Source organism: Telmatherina bonti, assembly GCF_933228915.1.
Source record: "Telmatherina bonti genome assembly, chromosome: 22".
In the NCBI taxonomy this organism is placed as follows: Eukaryota; Metazoa; Chordata; class Actinopteri; order Atheriniformes; family Telmatherinidae; genus Telmatherina; species Telmatherina bonti.
In genome coordinates this window covers 16797401-16820115 of record NC_136631.1, presented here as the reverse complement: position 1 = coordinate 16820115, position 22715 = coordinate 16797401, and the positions used below count along the sequence as shown (strand labels likewise).

The following is a 22715-nucleotide window of genomic DNA, read 5'->3' as shown; positions in this document are numbered from 1 at the left end:
ACTTGACCACTGTTATGCACTTTTTGAGGCAACAGTAGAAAAATAGATTCAGTGAAACTAAATGCAACTTATCAATCTACAGACGTGGTTTCTATGATACAAGTACAAGGTACCTGTTACAATTCAGCACAAGCAATCACACATTTCAGTTGGTTCAGTCTCAAAAAGGTGCTAAATAATACTGTACACAAAACGAGCTACATGAGATTTTGAAGAACTACTTGATGCAGGCTGGTAAGCTGGTAGAAAAGAGCTTGCATAGACATCAAAGTCACTCCAATAAAAGCCCAGCCGCAGGCAGGGGAAGGCACTGACTCCTCTAGAGCAAAAAGAAAAACAAGGACTTTTTCCAGGACAATTCCATTTAGACAAAAAAAAAAAAAAACTAAACTAAATCTACGTGGGGAAGAATCAAGAGTTTTGCATTTTTTCCCCATGAAGCAACTTGGATGGAAAAATGATTTTTCTGCTTGGCAACCTCATCACTGCAAAGCAGCAAGCAGATATCTTCAGATGCTTACATGTTACTGTTAAATTTAAAGTTTTAAAAAAAAAAAATGGGGGGGGGGGGAGCATCTCTACCAACATGGCAATCCACATTAACTACTGTAGTGAACAATGCTCTAAATGCGTAACATTTAAGGGGAAAAAAACCCCAAAAACTTGATTCTGAGACACAATCTTGTGTTTAAGGTTTAACCACATATTCTTTGAGATTTCATGACAAAGACAAGTACACAGTGTTGTCCACAACAGTAAAAACACAGACCTTCAACAACCACTAAAATGTGATAAACTATTTTTTTAAAAAACAAGAACATATGGAATTTATTATATACAATTCCATTGGAGATATGAGCCAGATATCACCATCTTTTCTTCAACATAGGTTTGCTTTTGTCTGAGTCATTTCTACTTTTTCCCTCCAGCTAATTAACGCATGGCTCCTACAGTGCAATGATAAAACACTCGAACGTGAGGTTGTTTACAGGCTGTAACAAGCTTTTGTAATGCAGGGCTGTGCAGCTACAGCTGAAGAGGGTCTTGAGCAGCATATGTAACAATATCAACGCTGCCTATGCATATCCACAATTTCCTGTGAAGGGGTGAAAATGGAGGCCTGATGTTTACACATTGTTTTAATATTGGGATTAAGTGAAATTTGTGACCACCAACCAGGAAAAATGCATGTCTAGAGAAAAGTATCAAACAAGTGAATAAAAGAGGCTGCTAGACAATGATATTGTACTGGACTGAATAAAGTAGGTAAAGCTGAATATTCTACACACATGTTAAGGGTTTAGATCTGATCACTTGATGGTAAACAAAGCAAAATGGAATACAATGAGCACTGCACTCTGCCAAAGACAGGTTAATTACCTCACACTCTGATATGTACAAACAGACCTGACCAGATGGGAGTGTTACAGTACTGAGATTGTCTTAAACACCTGTGTGTATAAAGGTTATACTTGCACATAGATATAACGCGCACACACAGTTCTACTCCAGCTGCCAGAGCAACAAATCCCGAGCAATCTGTTTGATCGCTGTATATCAGTCAACATGCGAGACAGCAATGAAATCTGTGTTAACTTCCCACTCCTTGCCGCCCCACCCGGCTGAAAACGGCAAGCTTCTGCCTTTACCCGAAAAAGAAAAGGCTTTAACAGTTAACGCCCGAGACCATTATCAGACTCAGTTACCGGAGAATGATGACCTACTTCCTGTCAGATCCAATTGCTGCATTGTGTGACAAAGTCTCATCAGCAGTGCAGAACCAGGGCTATGAGCGAAACTCTAGTCAGGTGGGTCAATTTAGAAATGAACAAAGAAACGGCAATACAAGTCATGGCAGCAAAGAAAACAGCCTGACATATTTACATACAATTTTCATGACTTAATCTGTATCCTTTGCCTCAGGTTGTGTGCCACTGTTCAAATGTGTAAACTAATATTCTTATCCTATAATCCTGTTCTAAAAAAAGAAAAAAATGTTCAATCATCAATTCATAACTGAGCTGTTGTAATATTTTGACGTCCTCTTGCAGAATTCACACAGCATTTTCAACCTTTCTTAAAGTCAAATGAGATTATTCCCTCACAGAAGATTCCCAGTAATCCTCAAAACCAGCAGGACTAAGCAGACTTGGATCGATAGCTCACCAATATCTCCAACTCTTGACTGTGTGATGGATAGCACAGTGTGATAGAGGTAGGACAAAAGGACAGTCTATAAATAGCAACCATTTACAACCCCTTTTCTCCTCTTGAACATACATACACACAGGTACACATTTAGTGCTTTGCCGTCTGCTTTGATAGGCAGCCACTCATCACTTTTTCCCTTTTCTTAACTCAACCCCATGGTCCTGAACTGGGGTTAAAGTGCAGACTTCTTATAAGGGTAGTCAGGTTTGCTGGGTGACCTGCGGTCTCTGACAAGCTCCTCACTGACACTGTTTCTGTGAGGCTGTTGGTGGGGCCCTGGCCCAGACGACTCTCCAGCCAGAACCATTTCTTCTGGGGCACCTCTAGGTCCTATGTGCCTGTCTTCATAGCTGTCCATATTTCCACTTGGGGACCGTAAATGGCCTAATCCGTGAGTCAGGTCCGTCTCATTTGATCGCCCCTTAGGGATATGTCCCATCCTAGGCTGAGCCCCAGAGGGGCTGGCAAGGACTCCATCATGCCTCTGGGATTTTATACTGAGGACATCCAGTCGTAGAGGGTCTGGGGCAGTCCGTCCCTGTGTGTGGCCCTGGGGCTGAGAATCAGAAACATAAGGGGGGGGATAAGAGCTTGATGGGTTACAGCTGTGGCTGTAGAGATCTGGTCCTGCGAAGGAGGGCAAAGGATGAGAGGAGGTCGGGGTTGCAGGTCGACAGGAGAAGTCGTATAGGTCAGGAAACTCAGCTTGAGCCTCCAGTTTAGGTTCAGGAGCATGTCTTTTGCAAGCGTGGCCATGTCCAGGACCATGACCGTGGCTTAGATGAGCTGAGGGACAGGGTCCATGTGGCAGGTGGTGGCTCGATGGGCCCATGGGGCTGTGAGGGCCTTCCCTATCCATCTCTGACATGTGTTGCTCCCTCAGGGACATGACTGAGACACCAAGCGCAATGTCAGGCATGAACTCCCTCCTAACAGGCTCCATGCCCATCTGCAAAAACAAAACAGGTACAGATAGGGTAATGTAATCTGTCTGACAGGAAAATTGTTATCAAAAGACATGAAGCAACATTTGCATACATTTACAAAAAATAATGTTGCACAAGTCCAGATAACTAACTCACCGCTTGCTGGTCTGAAAGCAAAGTTCGACCCATAGCCTGGGGGTTGGTGCAGTCTGGGGGCTGGGGCCTGGGCACAGAGGAGTACTCTGAGCTGCCATGCTTAGTGACTGCATGGCGCTGAATCAGAGTGCGGTTACAGGGATAGGAGAAGGATCGGGTTGGGGTCGGCATGGGCACACGAGGTCGCCAGGCACCCTTGAGCTGAGCATGACTGGGTGTGGCAGGAGGGTGGTACGGAGGAGGTGGAGGAGGTAGGGGTGGGTGGAAGCCTGATACCCCTTCCAACTCTGTGAACATGCTATCCATGGCTGGACTGCTGTTCACCCGACAACGACCCACCTGGCGCAAGGCCAGAATTGGACTCTCATCTCCAAACCGCTCATCTGGAAAGAACTTATATGGGTTCTGGAAAGAAAAAAAAAGGAAAATGTTGGCATAATTTTTTTTAAAGTGTTAGGCTGTCTGTGTCTCCTCGTGTCACATCCTCTTTTACCTGGAGCAGTTCAGTGGCTCCATCTGCCAGGCCAAACTCCCTCAGAACCCGTAGCTGCAGCTCATAGCTGACTGTGGCTCCCTCACCACAGTTGAGGGCATAAGCTCTCTGGACCTGCTCTGTGTGTCTCAGTTCATGCAGCCTCCGGATCATATCTTTTACTACAGATAGCGAAGGGACTGGAAAAAAAAAGCAACAAATACATGTTTTTTTATTGTTTCGCTGTAACTTAGTTGCCCAAAAGCTCACTGATTCCAACGTCGACGTTGGCGTTCATCTTATAAACGTCACACACTTCATTTTGTAGAACATGTTTAAGAATCTCCCACCTGGAATTTCATTTGCTACAACGGATGGAGCAGTGCTGGAGTTGACTGCTATTTGCTGGTGGTTGATCATATGACAGCACTGAGGCACAGCATTGTTCACCATGTACAGTGTGTCTGGAACGTTGGACATGCGCACTAGTCGTAAACGCACCAGGTCTGTCTGCTCCACCATCATTTCATCAAGCACAGACTGGAGACATGTAAAAGGGGGGAAAAAAGGAAAAACTATGGGCAACTCAAGGACACGGAGTACATTCTGCAAATTTGTTCCACTTAACTGACACTTCATTTAATAACGGCTCTCTCTGGTCTAAGGAAATGTTAATTAATATTCATGGTCCTGGTAAGGTCTGTAAGTTATTAGGAAAATTTGCAAGTAGGCATAAAACTAATTTCAGTCATGATGATGGAGGTGATTATATTGTAGACATTACTGAATACAAAATGTAAGAATGAAATGCAGCAACTGGACATAGATTGTTGTAAGATGTCAGAGCTCCTTCTCAGGTGAGTCTCACCTTAGCTTCCTCCACGTAAGGAGAGAAGAGACGAGGACGCACATAAATGCCTGCGTTCTTCTGACGTAACCAGGCATTGGCTTTCCCCCCTTCGGCTGTGGGGAGCATGTCTGAAGGAGGGGTGCTTATCAAACCTCTCTTAAGCTGTGAAGAGTGACAACAACATGGATCAATGCTCAGGCTGTGAAGGTCACAGTGACTCTGACACACTCGTACAAACACAGCAGGTGAAAAGAGGGAGTACTGACTGCGTCGGCAAGGACGTCACTGTTGGGAGGCAAGATGTGCTCAGTCCGGATGAAGGGCAGGAGGGGAGACAGGATCTCCTTTAGCTCCTCCACATCCAGATCTCTCCTTTTCACTCCTCTCTTGTTAACACTGTGGGCTGTCCCGCTCAACAGGTTGGGCTCTGATTAACAAAGGCAGGAACAGAAAATGGCAGCATTTTAATGCAACACTTATTGTTTGTGCAACTATGATTAAGCTTTTAAATTTATTAAGTCTGTGATCTCCTGGCAATTTTTTTTATCCATAAGCTGACAAGTTCAATGCAACAAGACGTAGCTGAACAAAGCTTGCAGCATAGTTCATCTGAAGCAGGTAGCTGACCCTTGCAATATTAGGACTAATACCCTTGACCATGGATCCTACAGAAAACCATATTTATCATTCGGTAAGGGCAGACAATGACATGACAAATGAGTATGAGTACGAAGCCACTTTTCATAGATGTCATTTCTAAGGTTAAGTTAGCTAATTCTTTTTTCTTTTAAGTGCATTTTGGGGGCTCCGGTAAGTGGGCAATTTCCTCAGAGCAATTAGGGGGGCTGTTGAGAGGGTAATTATAGAATGTATTATCTTACCCCTGTCTGCCATCCTCTTAATAAGCTGCTGCTCACCCCACTTAACAACATACTTGAGAATGTCCTGTTCACTCGCCTGTGAATGAAACCAAGGCATAGAGAGAGAGAGAGAGAGAGAGAGAGAGAGAGAGAGAGAGAGAGAGAGAGAGAGAGAGAGATGTAGGACAGAGAGAAAGACAGAGACAGAATTATTATTAGGACAAGGGTAGATGTAGAGAGCAGAGCTGGGAAGCTGTTAAATGAAGATACTGTGAAAATGCAACATGTTCAGGCTGTGTCCCAGTAAAGCTCAGGCCTGGCTGCTTTGTCTATGCAGTTGAATTACAGCATTTCACCTCCTCCATCTGATCTGTTGCCTGAGTCAGCTGGCAGTGCACATGAAACTCAGTTTTGACTAGGTTCTCAGCTTGAAAGTATTTCCCTCCCAGGAACAGTGTGTGTCAACTCTGAAGTGACAGTACGCACGTGTACAAGCCAAACATGAGCGCGGTGTGTCAGTACGGGACTGAGACTAGTGTAACAGCATACTGTATGTGTGCAGGCTTTACACCAAGTCTTCACTGTAAACAAGTCAGGCGCTGAAACTGTCTACATGGTTCAACCCCTATGAAATGTTTTTGTTATTTTTGATATGTAAATAGTTTTGTCGACATGGATTGATAGTTTTTCACAGATCGCCTTTGGCACAGCCTCCAGCTGCAGCGAAAACACTAGTGGTAAGTAAGTTTGATATACACTGCTCATTTTCTAGTGAGGCTTCTAGTTTGTAACACTGTAAAAAAAAATGGAGGCAGCTTTTCCATTTTTTTTGAGACACTTGTGGCATTTTTACATTTTTGGACAACTTTGGAGTTTCTTTAGGCCTCTTAGCCATCACTGACTTTCCAGGGGAGACTAATAGCTGTAATTCAGCAGCTAATGGAGATCAAAATAAATACAAATACAGAATACTTGAGCCCTGAAAATGGAGGTGACGTCAAACAGACAAGAGGCTGTAGCGAACAGAATATGTTTCATGTCTTGCTTTTCTTGTTCATTTGGCTCAGACACTGAGCTCTTAGATTACCAGGGCAAGCAGATCGCACAATTATATTGAGCAAATTCCATGATATTTTAAGTTATATTCCATTTTTAATGTCAAATTCTGCAATTCTGTCCACATTTTCCACACAGCAGAAATCATAGGCTCATAGGACACAGAGGATGGCAACAAACTAACAGGTGGTGCTTCCTTACCTGTAGGTAGTCAGACTGTATTGCGTTGAGAAGGTGTTCTTTGCTGAGCTCATAGAGAACATCAGAAGAGACAACCTGACTGAACTCCTCGCAGAGGAAATGCATGGCCTGCCTGTGGACCCACTTAGAGCCATATGGCTGGGAACTCCACTTCAGGATGGGTACGAGAGAGTCCAGAGACAAGCTTTCCACAACAATGTCTTCACATCCTGTGAGGGTCAATGAGACAGAATAGCAACTTAAACCCTGACATCCAATGCAGTCCCTCAATGTGCGCGATAGAGAAAAAAAAACAAAAAAACAAGCCAGACACAAAAGCAAGAAATGCAAAATTCAGCACAAACAATAAAAACAAACCAGAATTACTTGGCCAGTAAATTTCAAAATGTGCCACCAGCAAACCATTAATAGTTTTGTCTTTTTCATTGACCCAGGGAGTCTTCTTCTAGTAGCCCCCACATCCACCATGCTGCGCTTCCTAAATCAGAGCGCATACCAGAAACAGCAGGCAGTGGCTTTACCCTGCAACACACCAGCCCACAGAAATGCCTTTGATACCTTGATGTGTTTCAGTCTCAAGCTGCCTTCCCTTCACCGTGTTAAGTAAACACGGCAGCCTGAAGAAATGTGCTGCCAGTGTGCCAGCACACACACACACTTGCAAATGTGTACACACTTGTGTGCATAAATCAAAAATGCATTAAAAAGCCACAGAAGGCTTAGAGAATTATGTACCTGCTGCTCAGGCCATTCAAGAAAGAACTATGCTTTGCAAATTCAGCCAACACTGGCACTCAAAGCAACACTAACTCTTAGAGGGATCCATTTAGGCAAAATTAACCTCACCAACGTCCATTCACATTAAACCTTTGATTGGTTCGGACAGGCACATTTATGCCAATCCCCAACGAGTCTGAGCTTCAGTGCTTCTTTGGAAAGTTATTCCTTGATATTTATAGTTCAATCCAAAACAGAAATCAATTGCTGTAAAGTCAGAAGTGCTGCTTTGAGCTGAAACACAAGCTTACTAAGTTCCTCATTCCAGGCCATCATGTCTATCAGGTCATGGCTGAACCAGTAGCATTGCTCCTCTGGGAAAATCTTATCTTAAAAAAGAAAATCTAAGCTTCCCTTCTGGCCCCAAACCATTACTTTGAACATACACCCTGGGAAATTGGACACCAGACTTGCGAGAGATGCCCCAAGAGATTGCCTTTGAGTTTTAAAGCTTTATCTCCATCCCAGCAATATACACATATTTTAAAGATCAAAACATAAGCAATAATTTACTAAATACATGCATCACACATGCATGCACACTTAGATCCACTTTCCTCTTTGACTATCCTTATTTGTAATGACAAGCTAGAGGAATACAAAGCGAGGACCATCAGTGTCTGCATCATTAAGAAGACAGATAATCCTGAAACGTAGTCCATGCACTTAAGCTTGTATATCTGCCATAAAACAGACAGGAAACGGAATAAATTCCCAACACTGTCTCATCCTTTCACTGGTTCATGTGCTTGGTCTCCTGGAAAGTGTTTCAACCGATTGAAGCCTTTCACCTTTGCATCTTTGCCCTCATCTGAAAGCAAAAAGAGAGCTATGCCACAGAAGCAGGTCATCACTCATTTGGGGGAGGTGGCGCTGGAAAACAATCAGTTCTGTTGCCTTTTAGCCCATTAGAAATCATAGTGAGAGTCTTTAAAAACAGCACTTTCATTATAAGGTGGAGATATGTATTTGCATTATATCTAACACCAACTCTCCTTCCTTTGCTCCACAGGTGGCACACCAAATTTTGCAGGAGCTTAGCGACTGACAAGAATATCAACAGAACAGCGGGGACAGCAAAACTAAGCTCAATACTTTGTGCGTGTGTGTGTGTGTGTGTGTGGAGTGGGATACATATTTTGTCTTGCATTTTTCATTTCTCTTCTTTTATTTGAATCACTGTTTATGGAGCACAAAGTTTCCGAAGCCACTTAAAACATCAGCTGCACTCAATGGCATGTAAACAAAGCTGTGTATATAAATAATGTCTGGTGATTACCCAAGAACTGGGACTTCAATCAACACAATCAAATAACAAGATAGGGCACTGAAAGCGCCGGTCAGGCAGCCGGCATGAAGGGAAAGAAGGCACCACACAAACCAAGCTAGCTCTACCATGCACTTAAAAAATTAATAAGGCTTTTAATACAGACCATCATTGGAGTGAGCTGCAGTCATAAAGGGATGCGTGTCTTGAGAATTAATATGCTCTACCTTAACCCTCACAGCCAGAAATTCATATCATCAGAGGGAAGCAGTAAAGAACCACATAAGGAGGTAGACTGACAGATTAGAGGGCTTCTTCCATATGAAATCCCTGATATAAGCCTCTATGTCGACTCCTGAACAGAGCTCGCAGTGGCTGGTGTTTGAAGCAGCAGGATGGACTCAGACAAAGTTCTAGTTTCACAGTTAGTCCACAATAGGCTGGAGGACTTGACATGTAACCCCTTAAACAGCAGGGCTCTGCCCCGAGCCGTTTTTATGTCTTTTTTTTAAATATAAAATCTTTTACAGTCTGTGAGATGTTTCATATTTCAATACTACTGCTAATGATGGACCTGACCGTTCATCATGCGTCTGCCGATCTGTCAGTTGCTTTGAAATATGGTATCAATGCTTTACTGATATAATACTAATAATAATAATAATAATAATGATAATAATGATAATAATATATATTAACTGTCTTTGTTTATTATCCAAAGGGCTGTGAGACACCTCTCTTCTGGACATTTAAAACACACATACAAAAAAATCCCAGTTTTATAAACAAGACTGTGTCATCTTCAAAAGAGCCCCGATGGTTCAGGGCTTACGAAGAAAAAAAAAAAAAAAAAAAGCAAATAAGTTTTTTTTTTTTTTTTTTTTTTTTTTTTTAAAAAAGAAGAGGATTTACAAAATAGCTGAAAAGACTAACATAATACCACCGGGCCAGCCTCAACTATCTCACTACATTCCACACTGAGGTTTCATGGGAACTTATTTGATCTGAACAGAACAGAAGGAAACAGAGCAGATGGGATAAAAATACCCTAGAGTAGGAGCTTGTGGAGAGCGGGTGGGAGGGAAGAGGAGGTGATGGTGTGTGGGGATGACATCATTTGCCTGCTTGCTGGTTTAAGTGACCAGAATGACCCTGAGAGTGACACCCTATGCTTGAGTGTGAGAGGTGGTTTCTAATCAGCTGTGTGGATGGTATTCATGCTCAGTGCTGTCTAGATCACAGATATGCACAGATCTTATAAAGTCAATTGATTTTCAACTATTCAGTCAACGCAGAACAAGTAGCAGCTACGTTGGATGGATCCTGTTCTTTTGAAGGACTTCATGCATCATTATTGACATGACACACATATAGAGGATAAAACATCTGAGTATATAGTGTGTCTCAGTTGAAACTTATTCACAAAGAATCAAATAAAAAGCACAAAGCACAAGAAACTACTGCAGAGTGCAGTTTGGTGTATTTACTGGATTTACAATGGAACCCCATTGTAAAAAATCATTTAATACATCTCTTATCACCACTTTGAAAAACTAAGTGCCATTACCATGCCTTAGTCCATTATGGATTTAGGGTTTACTAGCAGGTAATACATCTAGAGACACACTAACAATGCATCTTTAGATCTGCAACGTGATAATAGGCTGGCCATTAGCAGTCCAGGTGAATAAAGAAGAAACAATCGGCTACATGTATTCTATATTGCATATTGAGTCAAATATTTATTTTGCTTGATGGGATTAAATCTGCACAGTGGTCAGACATGTCACTTTAGAGCAGTTGTGCGCCACACAACAGCAGGCCAAAGTCAGAGTGGTGTTAACCCTTGGTGTGTTACAGGGGTCACCGTGAAAGAGTGGCAGAAATCAAAAAGACAGTGTAATCTGAGGTAAAGATAGACCAGCAATTAAGTGTTGACAGATGCTCAGATGCACTTTTTTATACCAGACAGTAAGTCATCTGCTCCCTCAGACACATACAAACCCCCCCCAGCTTATATCGATATGTCCCTGCAAGCATTGGTACTCTCACAGTCAGCAACACTGATTGACTCGGGTTTGATCTGCATAGCTATATTGAAGAGAAAATATCAAGTCACAGGACATCAGACAGCAACATGAATGCACAAAAGGAGAGATTACACAGTAGATTTGAGTCTTGTAAGGCATTAAAATCACAAACCACAGCTCACAGTACTGAGTCATAGAAACAGACACTATAATTATGACAAACTGGACAGGCAAATTGGCTTTGAAATTCATGATCAAGGCTGTTTCACTACATTATCACAGTCAGTGTTGAGGGTTTTTAGCAATTTGCGGTTGAGACCTTGGCAGCACCGAGACTTGTGTAGTCAGTGAACAGGAAGGAAGGAATTATAAAGGAATGAAACCACTAAAAATTGTGCAGCACACTCTGCTCAAAAAGTACATGTAGGCAACAAACTCAGCAAATTGATCAAAACATTACAAGTGACTATGATGTTTACTTTTAACACAATAAAAAAAAGAAATCATCTATTAGAATATGACAAAACAATAGTCCAGTAAAATTAATTCAGCATGAAATGTAATGTTATATTCCAACATATAAAAGAGATGTTTTAATATCTATTTATGTGTAATTATGACTTACCTTGAGCCAGCATGTTGAACTCCAAGAACAGGGCGATATGGTACAGCTCCATGGCCTCCTCAGTACGTGTGCTGGCACCACGGCCTCCTGAAACAAGGGCTTGCACCTCACCGAGGCTACCAGCTGAGGGGCTGCCACGGAGCACCAGCCCTAGCTCCACGACATCTGTGTACATGCAGTGGAGGATAACCTGCACGTATTTCCGTGGGATGATGGACTCATCCAAGACTATTCGGGTGGGTGTCTGCAACGTGCGCTCTGTCATTTCCTCTCCTGTGCGAATACGTCTCTGCAAAAGGTTCCTAAAGAAAGGGGAACGTGCTGAGAGGATAGCCTTGTGTGCTCTTAGGTCCTCATCTGGGGTCGCTGGGGCCCCGCTGCCTCCTGAGCCCCCTGCTGGTGCTGCAGCTACAGCCCCTCTCTCATTACAGCTTTCTATCATCTCAGAGTCTGAGGAGAAGCTGAGCAGAGCGTCGTAGTAGCACATGTAGTCAAACAAGCCCTTCATGTCTGCCTCCAGGGAGTTGGGCGTACCAAACTCCTCACTTAGCTGAACCAGTACATCCACATTTTGCAGCCTTGTGTCCTCTGCTCCACCCACCCCAAACTCCCCAGTGTACAAGTAATGAAGGAGGGCAGAAAACATGGGAACATCGATGCCAGCTGTCTCAATGTCCATGAGAACCTCTGCTCCATAACCGGGAGATGAGGACAGCAAAGTCTTGAAAAAGGGGCAGCGGGCAGCCAAAATGGCCCTATGAGCTGGAAAGCAGGTACCTTGGAAGATAAGGTCTACATCAGTGCAGTACTTGTGCTGGTAGAGGGCAGCCAGATCCCGCTGCAAGCTGGGAGCCTCAGCACGTGCCAGGCTGGCCTGGAAACTCAGCTCCTTGAGGGCTGCTGTTCCTTCGTATTCCTCAACCAGTGCATTTGTGTCACGAACGTCCCACCCTGACAGAAGCTCACGCATCTGTCGCGCATGATCTGCAGAGCGGTTGGACTTCCTCCTTTTGATGAACCTCCGTTTGAGGGTCGCCAGACCAAGACTCTTCTTTTTCCTGTCTGTGGGACGCTCATGGCCGTGCTCCAGGCTATACAGCTTCGATTCCCAGCCATATCCCTGTTGAGAGTAGGACGAGGTTCCTGGAATACAAAACATGCAAGTTGGCTTAAATGAGCAAAGAAGTCTTTAATGTACCACTACAAACGTTTTTTTGTTTTTTTTTTTAAAGGGACTATTTCCTAATAATAAAAACTGTTATTTTTGTCACGTACATGTATAACCTCCCCACATATTGACATCCCTTCCACAGATCTTGGATCTTTTTCTGAACTCTTGATTAAAGAGTTTGCACATTCATTTTAAGACAAGGCCGCTGCTATGAAACAAGATCACTAACACAAACACCTTGTCTCTGCATTACTGCTGCAATGTTTAACTGTGCAGCCCTGAACTATTGATCAATTAAACATTCCTGTAGCTCATTTGCATTGGGAACAATATGTGGTGGCATTTATTTTCTTCCTTGCAGACATGTTTTACAGGAAAAAGTTTTGTTGTTTTCTAGTTTCCCTAAACTGCTACATCTTAATAAGATTCTGAGCAGCCACATTTATGTGCTGGAAGCCCTCACAGCTTTTTTGTTTTTTTAACAGATTTCCCTGCTTGTTAGATAAAAGCTTTACTTGCAGATAGCAAGTTGCTCACTTCTCCCACTCGGTTTGGGTGTTCTGTCATTTTTAATAATTTGATTGTTTGAATCACACAAAGATAAAGTAAAGTAAATAAAGTCAATATCAAGACAGGTAGAAAGGGGTCTTAATCTTTGACACTACCAAGTTTTCATTCTTTTAAAGTCAATTAAAATTGTATTAATGTTGAGATGCATCTGCTGAAGATGCTGCATTTTCATTTTACTTTAAAAAGATAAGAAAGCACATAATTTTCCCCATTTTTATAAACCATCAAAACACCAGAACAAAACATTAAAAATGGCTTTCTCATAGGCCTGGATAATTTTGAAAAAATTGACAGTAATATTTTCTAACCCTGCAATTTATATTGTGATCTGAGAAAATACAGAAAGATGAGTGAAATAGCACTAAAAGCTCTGCTGTACTCCTTCCATCTTGTTGACAATAACCTGCACTGATCTCACCTCTTTTTGTAAATCTCATACATATAGTTATTTTCTGTATTTTACAGTGGTTCTTATTATATCTGATTACGCTAGATACTGGCTAAATGTTTTGTTCTACAATCTTCAAACTGTGTTTCACCATGAGGTTTGTTTGTGAGGTTTCCTTGTAATTTATGAGAAAATGTTGAGTTCATTTGCCTACATTGCAGGCCCTTCAGCGTGACTATTGCCCATGTGAACATTGCATTGACGATGCTGAAGCGATATATTGTGCAGCTCTACTTTCTGATGAAAGATTAACTTCCTGAACGAACACAAGTTTACCTGTGCAGGTCAGCTGTATAGAAACAGTTGTTTCTGCAACGCCATGTGATGCGTTCAACTCTGCTGAGCAAAGCATGTATTCCCCCAAACCCAGCTAAGCACTTGAATCTTGTTTAAAATAAAAGAAAAAAGGAACCTTTTTTCTATTGTTTTACAATAAACTATGGTTCTTCTTGGACTTGAACCAATTATAAGTTTTTCCTGCTTTGAACTCCTCTATGAACTTCAGTAATTTTTCATATTTAGGCCCAATCAATTACACTAAGCGGCAGTTATCTCTGGCTTGAGATGCAGGACTTGTACGTCAGAGGCAGCTTTGCCAAGGAGATCCTCTCTGCCTTACATTCTCTGCATCAGTCAGTGTGACCCACATAGTAATCATTCTGGCACTTTAAATCATCGATGGCCCAGACCAGCTCCACCGAGCAGCTCCACAGCTCAAAGGAAACCAAATAGGTCCCAGGAGCTTCTGTTATAATTTGGCTTCTTAAACAGTACTTTCATTTTGAATTAATAGTCCACGAAAACTGAAACCCCAAGTAATTCTGATACTGAAATAAACATTTCTTTTTTGTGTTCAGGAAAGACTAAATTAATCTCTAAAAGCAGCTCTCTTAACTCTCAAGCACTAAGGACTGCAGCAGAAGATCTAAGGACCGTAAAGCCAACTTCTTCTTTGTTTAAAACACCATCAGCAAAAAACCACATAATTATTCAAACTAACACAACATATACCGTTTGAGAGACAACTTCTCTGTCAACACCATATTTTTCAGAATTTAAAAAGGGAACAGCACGAACAAAAAGAAACTTTTCAATTTAAAAGGGACATTGTGTTACATTTTCTGTTGCTGAAGTCAAAATCTGCATTTATTTGTTTGTTATTATTGGTGTATTATGACCTCCACTGATAATATAACACATTCTCATGAGCAAGGAATTTTAGATTTGTTTATACATACAATCGGTAAGCTGATAGGGAAGTACCATGACCATCTGCCATCTTGACAGTACAGCCACTGGGAAGGGATACATAGCAACAACGTGCAATAAGAACACGTTTTCACCGCGAGCCAATGCACAGTGTTGGAGATGCCAGAGAAGATCAGTGACAGTCTTACTAACCTGGCAGTTTGGAAAATCCTTTATTTACAAAAATGTAGGATCATGCATATGCAGAAAGTGAAAAAGGGCACTTAAAAGGCAAAATGACCAGATCTTCCTAAAAGGAGAATAAACATCGGACTAGCCTTCCCGAGGTGGAAAGGTCAACAAGTTAGTCAACCACACTGCTTAAATTAGCCAAAGCTAACTTTTTAAAGTTGGGTTTTGTTATACAGTGTTGGTTGTTAGGATAGGCAGCATAACAGCAGATCCTGCTAAAAACACACCAACCTTGTTGGCACAGAAGTGTATGTTTATGTGGTTTCAGTAGCTTTCAAAGTCGCAGTAAATGCCGGTTTTTTGTCACAGTAAATGCCAACTTATAAAGCCTTCCTAACGGCTTTTAGTCTGGTTTTACTGCAACCATGAATACTAATGAAACCATGTAAACATATACAGTTCCACCAGAGGAGTATAAGATTATGGCAGCAGGTTGGACTTATGTTTTCAATAAGTCATCTCCATGTCATGAATTTGTTCTGCTCATGCGCTGAACCAGGTGTCTCCAACCAGCACAGCAAATTCAGCTGGTTCTGTGACTAACCAGAACAATTACACAGCATGGAGATGACTTGTTAAAGTGTTGTGGAAGTTTTTTGATACACGCAGACTTTCATTGTTGCAAAAGGTGTTTGAAAGATTGAGGCGCTACGATGCATCATTCATTTGAATGTGATCAATTTCAACGTTAGACAGGAGTAATTCTTACATCACTTCAAATCTCAGACTGTGGTCAACATGCAACAGTGTAGAAAAACATGACAACTCAGCACTTGACATGTACATGTACCAGAGACAAAATTATGACACTACACATTTCCACTGATAAAAAAACCCGATAATTGACGATTGATCAGACACATCTGACAACACATTTACTCATCTGCTTTTCATCAAGCCCATAAGGCAGAGAAAAGCACATTGTAAAGCTTTTTAATATATCTGTGTCAATTATGAGTCAGTGTTCCTGTTCAAGAGCTCTTGCACCATTAGTTGCCATGGAAATAGGTTAATGTAATTTAAAGCACAACTTTGTCCATGCTAGACCCTCATTAGCATGCAATTATTGCACAAGTGGGTTGTGAATTAGGTTCATGACAACAGCTTTCAAATAGTTCAACACAAATATAGATTTCACTATAAACTGACAGAAAATATTACAGATTTCAAGCTGACTTTTTTTTTTGCTTTTGTTTCTCAGAAATAAAACTGTTTCCAAAACTAGGACAAGTACCTGAGCAAACTTATCTCTGAATGAACTTACCTATGAAAGTCTGCTGGGCCTGTGAATTTCCCCCTATGCGTGGGGAGCATGAATGTGGATAGCTGGATCCATTGGCACCCATCCTCACGTCGCTTCACTTGCTACATGGGGGTCCCTCCTCTTGCTGAGTCATTCTGCTCAGACTACGTATTCCTTTCAGTCCTCAGTAGTGGGTCGGGCATGGATCCTCTGATGTATCCTCAGAGCCCCGGGCCCATTCTGCTATGTCTGGAGGAGGAAAGATGAAAGAGCAGACAAAGAAAAGAGAGACATCAGGTCAAAAAGTGATTAGATTTTAAATGTTGCTGACCAGCATCTTACAGGAGTTAAGACATGATGAGTTTGAACTGGATGGACTCAGTAAAAGATAATGAATGACCAGAGGCATCAATGTTAAGGAGGCTGAACAGAGGAACATCAATTACCATCTATCACATCCAATCAGCAACACTGATTTATGTGTAATGATCAATCATATACTACTTAGCTGTTTTGCAGTCCTAATGTCTTAAAAAATAGTGAAATTTGATTTTAAGGGAGTGTTCATCTGCAGACTATGTGTCCAGGTTATTATCTACAATCTTCAACGGGGAGTTCAGTCAACAGAGACTTCCTCTTCCTCCCTGCAGGAAGCTGACTGGCTGTCAACTACAAATCTAATGCAGATGTAGTGCAGTTTTCACGAGGAGCCGACGCGAGGCACATCATAATCCTCTTTATCCATCTTGTCCAGATTTGTAGTCAAAACATCTGCAGCCAAATGAATCATTTGTAGGTCTTTCCAGTTTAGTTTTAAGCAGGAATTAGAAAATTTGTATTTTTGAGACAACTGATTAAACTTATATCTTAGTACAACGGTCTCACTCTTATTTATACAGTATCAAGGTCCTTGTCTAATCTAGCCTCTTTACTCAGTTCATGCCAGGACAGTCAGACTAAGCACTGCATCACTGCAACACCGTCTTCCACTCTTCACTTCCAGAGGGAATCAACACAGTTAATGAAAATGTTGAAAGCAAACACAGCCTGTTCTTCAATCTGTTTATCACGTTCACTGTTCCTATAGTTGCATACAGTTCATTTTGGTATCCATGGGACAGAGATGGCTCAGCAGTCAATGTCTTGCCCAAACACAGGCAGTATTCCCCAGTTACAGCTTTGAGAAACCCATAATATCCCCCTTGTGTTTCCTGAGTTCTTATCTCTGCATCACTGGCTGGGATAAATGAAAAAAAAAATTCATTGTGCACTTAAGTATATACATAAAATACAGGCATCATCTTCTTTTCTTAAAAATTCTGGTTGTTTTGGGGCATAGTGGTGCATTCAGCAAGGACAAAGAAAGTCGAGCATTACTGGATAAATATGTTTCTCACTTTTTCTTTTTAAACGAAAATTGAATAATATATACCTCATTTAAATAAATAGATTTTTTTTAGTGGACAATTTTAAACAGGAGAAGAAAAAAACAAAAACCAGAAACTAAAAACGCTAATAATGGTTTACTGATGCAGCCCATAATAAGAGAGCTTTTATAAACTCTTCTATATTGTGGTAAAATACCATCAGACCCGACAGAGGCTTAAATAATTCTCTTAATGTGACAGTAAATTCACAGGAAAGGGTCTCTGATTAGATGTTGATGATTCGAACAGTTGGGTGACAAGAATATTACTAAAAATCAAAGGCTGTGTTGGAGATGTGGAAAAAAAATGAGCCGCTTCAAATAGCTCCATATAGTTATTACCCTAATCCATTCTTGTCAGCTGCAGCGATGGCCGCGGTACTGCGTAGCCTTCCTACTCTCTCCCGCTACTGGTACGCTCACCACCGGCTATGATTTCAAAGAAAACAGGGCATCTCATTAACTAAACATACTGTCAACTAATCAAGCTAATAATTGCAAACATGAGTATAACTGGTTTCATGTAGGCAAGCAAGTAAGCTAAAGATCACAAGCATGTGGGTTGGTTTCCAAAAGGGAGGGATAGCCTTTTAATTATCCATGGCTCTTAGACATTAGTTAGCTTTGTATAAATATGACTTTTTATAAACAATGTCAAAAGACCTGGAAATGCAATTATCAGCGTGGAGCTTTAAAACTCATGTATTCTGCCTATTTTCTCTGTTAGACCAGAATGAAAAGTGTGGTGTGATTGGAGATCTGTTCTATCTCAGCCTGCTAGTTTTTCCTGTCTACCATACTAATAAATCAGCATGTCTGCCCTTCTAGAGCAGCACTCCTCAACCTCCCCAAGGGTTCAATGGGAAGCCATGGCCTCCCTCTCCACACCCACAAACAGTCAACAGCAGTCACACATGAAAAGCTAGAAAAAAAAAGTTGGTTAATCTTTATTTCATTAGACTACTTTAAATAAGTGGCTTCTTCACATGGAATCCATGTAGACAAAATTAGAAATTGAATATGAATATGTAGTAGAGAGGAAGAAGCCCTTGAGGTATATCCTGCCTTGTTTACAAAAGGCAGCACTGCTGGTGGAGGTCCTCAAAGGAGATAACAGAAACAGAATAAAACAAAGTAATCAACACATCAGTTGAATAATATAGTGACTTCACAGCTAGGCGACTTTAACTCATTCAAATGAGAACCAAATTTAACTTTAGCTGCAGTGGACAGTTCGAAAAGCATCATTTATAGCAGAAATTTTCATTAAGAGCTGAGTCATACCGTTCAATAAGAAGCATCTCCGCCATAAAATCTCTGAAGCCAAACGTTAAGAGACTTTTATGCAGTTTGGACACAAACAGTGAGCCGCTCTGTTGAGCAGAGGAGGGCAGCGCCACAGACGGGGAAGGCAGACGCCGGCCAAGCTGGACTATGCGTCCATAATGAGAGGTGACAGGAGACACTCCCTCCCCCCACCTATCTCTCTGTGCACACATATCCGCACACAGACATATGCCCCCTTTCAAACTGCTCACCTTGCCGCAGACATCTCTATAACTACGTTATAATTTTCATTATTTAATCCATTTATCTGCTACTTTTAAAAATGTAGCAAACAGAAGCATAATTTACCAACTAATTTCACCACACAGAGATGCTTGCCACAAGGACCAGACCGATCTATTATTCAAATGACTTACAGGGCACATTATCAATCATTTATGTGGATTTCCTCATCGTGGTTGGAAAAATATGAAAGACATAGGTATGTAGGGCTACTTTTTTGTATAAAAAAATCCAAAATTCCCATCACTACAGTGCAGGTTTCATTATTAGCACAGATAAACCAAAACTCATCCAAAGAAACAGGTTAAAATATAATCTAATTATTGCTTTTTAACACATAAATATCTGAACTGTAGATATAGAGAATGTCTGTGCAATGTGGTAGCTGATAAGATTTTTTTCCCCCCTCTAGCTTCATTGTGAACTCTGTGAGCAAAATTATGGCCAGATGTCTTTTTAGGCTCTAGATCTTAAAATTTAAGTTGCACAAGAGGAGCAGTCACAAAGCCAGTGTCCATATCAAACTCTAGGGAAGTACGCATCAGCTCCACAGCGTTCTTTTAAAGCTCATTTACTCAGCACTTCAATTAAATGTTTTCAGAAAGGGTTTTTATTTGTGCAATACTTTTAACATTTTTAACTTCATCTACAATGATCACAATGTGTACTCTTCTGACTCACGCAGCGAAAGAAAGATATGGCCTCGGAAAAGAGAAGAAACTGTTTAAATGCAACAAAACCTGTTACATGACCAGTGGGGAGAGTTTGCCATTATGTGCTTTGCAAAGCCAGCTGTACAAAAATAGACAGTAATTATAGACAGTTTGACTCCAGGGATATTTGATATGATCAGAGGTGCTCTATAAAAGGGTCATAAAAAGAAACGCAGCAATGAGCAGAAACCAGAACTATCTCACAAAAAATTACCTCTATGGTATTGATGTGTTCACGGCACATATCCTATGCCATAACAGAGCCAAGGTGGATGGGAAAAAAAATACATTTTGTCCTCTAAATTAATAAAAACTGGAGGTAAAGGTTGCTTATATCTACTGTATTTTTGCTTATCAGGAATATCAGTAATCCATCAGATTTTTTCACTTTCCTAAGAAAGCCAGATGAAACAAAAAGGAATTGGAGCGGGCTAGAAAGCAGATGACACACTGAAATGACAGAAACAGATAGAGGAAACAACAGTCTCCACGATGATGACTCATGGTGAGCAGTCTCTGGATTAGCCTGTGTCAACCAACAATATAAATTGTGATGGTGCATATTTGACATTTCACTGACTATGTAGTCAGCTGATTATATTTTGCTCTGGAGGCCATGATGCACAAACCTACCACCTACATTGTTTTATTAACAGCATTACCATATTGTCTTGGTTTGGATCTTTGGCTATAAATGAATTTACATGGGGCAAAGACTGGACAGATAAATGTCAAGCTGTAGGTGTTAATGCAACCAACAAGGAACAAAGTAAATCTTTTCTATACAGAAAAGACGCTCCAGTTAAATAACTACACAAACACAGCCCCACAGTTGATCTTCAGACAATGAATGTCCTCTCAGGAAACATTCATTCATTCATTCATTTTCTGAACCGCTTAATCCAATTCTGGGTCGCGGGGAAGCTGGAGCCTATCCCAGCTGGCTTTGGGCGACAGGCAGGGTACATCCTGGACAGCTCGCCAGTCCATCGCAGGGCCTCTCAGGAAACAATGAGTGCTTATTTTAAGTGGGGTTATCAATGCTCCTGTTGTGCTCTTCATTCAACTGACCAGTGTAAACAGCATTCAGGCCAAGGTCCAACCAACTCTGTTATTCTGTGGCAAGTTATTGCAAGTTCAGTCTTTCTTGTCAGGTATGGACTTCTAAAGATGTAGCTCTGATAATTATACGTCATTATACATCCTTGGAGCACTTAAATACTTAACCTGATACAAATTAGAAACCTCTGTGAGAGAGGATTTTTTTTTAAGGATAAGACAGACAAACACTCTCAGGTCAACTTTTTCAGGACTGGGCTAACTGACTGCTGAGTGTGGCCACAATTTCAGTGAGATTACAGAAGGATTATCACAGTCCGCATATGGCTCCTCACCACTTAAAGATTTAGTGACACCAACTTGCATCTCACACACTTGGAGAACTCACTTTGCAAAAGGATTATTTAGATGGATTAATAATTAAGTATGAAAAAAGATGCTTTCATAATGCAAAACATGCAGAAAGCAATTACAAATCATCAAATACACACTAGTTATGATCTTATTACTGCAAATAAAAAAAGTAAAAAAAACTTGACTTTTACACAGTTTTTTTTAAACATTAGTACACATGCAGATTGCAATGACAGAGTATATGCTTGCCTCTCAGCAACTCTTTTAACAGAAAATAACCAGCAACATGTCGGTCGATCTGCAAAGTGAAGATCTGGATTCATACTAAACTTTTTCAACGATCTCACCATACAAAACAGAAGAGGAAATCCTGTTCCGTGGCCCTTGTATAAAGAAAATCAATAATTTGTAAAGGCTTTGTTAGCCTATTATGATCGCTGAGCTATTGTTGCTCCTTAGGCTACCGGTGGGCTATCGCTGCTTCACAGAAGCAGAGGTTAAACGTGCTTTTAAGAGGAAAGAGATTGAGAGGATTATTTCTCCCAACTGATAAAAATGGAAAGTTAGGTCCAAATATTTGGCGACAGCCCAGCCAGAATCAGCACAACCCTGTAATTAGTAGCATATCCTCAGAGGCTATGGTAAGCTATCTCTGTGTCGCTTTGACTTTACCTCTCGGAAACGGAAATTTACTTGGAGCAGGATGCAAAGCAACTGTTGAAAAGACAGCATTTAAAAGATACTTACCGGAAAGTGAAGAGCTTCGTGGCCATTGTTTTTCTTCGTATTACCTCGTAGTTTCGGCAATACTCCGATCAAACTTGTCTGTGGCAGAGGAAGAAAAAAAATGCAGCTCAACACCTTCTTTTTCCAACTCTGCTCATTACGCACGGGTCGACGTCAACATCCACATTAAATCCGCAAAATGTCGTAATTTCCACTTGCATCGACATTCCGGTGAATTTTTAGCCTGTATCTTGGCCTAAAACTAAACCAAAACCGTATTTACTCTCGGTTCGGTTCGGTATTTCCCTCATAGTAGCACAACGCCTTGTTGGGTGGTTATTATGGCCTATCCCAAAGCTACTGATTTCAAGGTAGTTTAAATGCAACCTGATTTCCCGTTGGTGACTTTCACAATAAAAGGTTTGACTCATGGGTATTCTTTAATGTAACACAAGCATCACGGTCCTTTTAAATCTCACAATGAAAATGTTAATTGGAAGTTTTATGTAAGTATTGACCTGCTGAGAAAGAATGTAATAGAAGTTCAACCTAAAAAACCCAGAAA

At 41.1% G+C, this 22715-nt stretch overlaps 1 protein-coding gene across 1 annotated transcript; it reads right to left on the bottom strand.

The window, feature by feature from the left end:
* Positions 1 to 12: 12 nt before the first annotated feature.
* btbd7 (BTB (POZ) domain containing 7) lies at positions 13 to 22490 on the bottom strand. Its single transcript, XM_079261861.1, has 11 exons — positions 22172 to 22490; positions 16325 to 16552; positions 11432 to 12574; positions 6733 to 6941; positions 5497 to 5572; positions 4882 to 5042; positions 4634 to 4777; positions 4116 to 4305; positions 3787 to 3965; positions 3294 to 3698; positions 13 to 3160 (listed from the first exon to the last, which is right to left on the bottom strand). Exons 2-11 carry the CDS (start codon positions 16404 to 16406, stop codon positions 2384 to 2386), a joined length of 3366 nt encoding a protein of 1121 aa, XP_079117987.1. The 5' UTR covers positions 16407 to 16552; positions 22172 to 22490; the 3' UTR covers positions 13 to 2383.
* Between the last annotated feature and the right edge of the window lie 225 nt (positions 22491 to 22715).

Bases quoted from the DNA above. Each gene is read 5' to 3' on its own strand.
- btbd7 (XM_079261861.1), bottom strand. From the start codon at position 16,406: ATGGGTGCCAATGGATCCAGCTATCCACATTCATGCTCCCCACGCATA. The intron at 12,575-16,324 runs GTAAGTTCATTC...TTTGTATTCCAG, and splicing joins GGCCCAGCAGACTTTCATAG to GAACCTCGTCCTACTCTCAA. The intron at 3,161-3,293 runs GTGAGTTAGTTA...TTGTTTTTGCAG, and splicing joins TGCTTTCAGACCAGCAAGCG to ATGGGCATGGAGCCTGTTAG.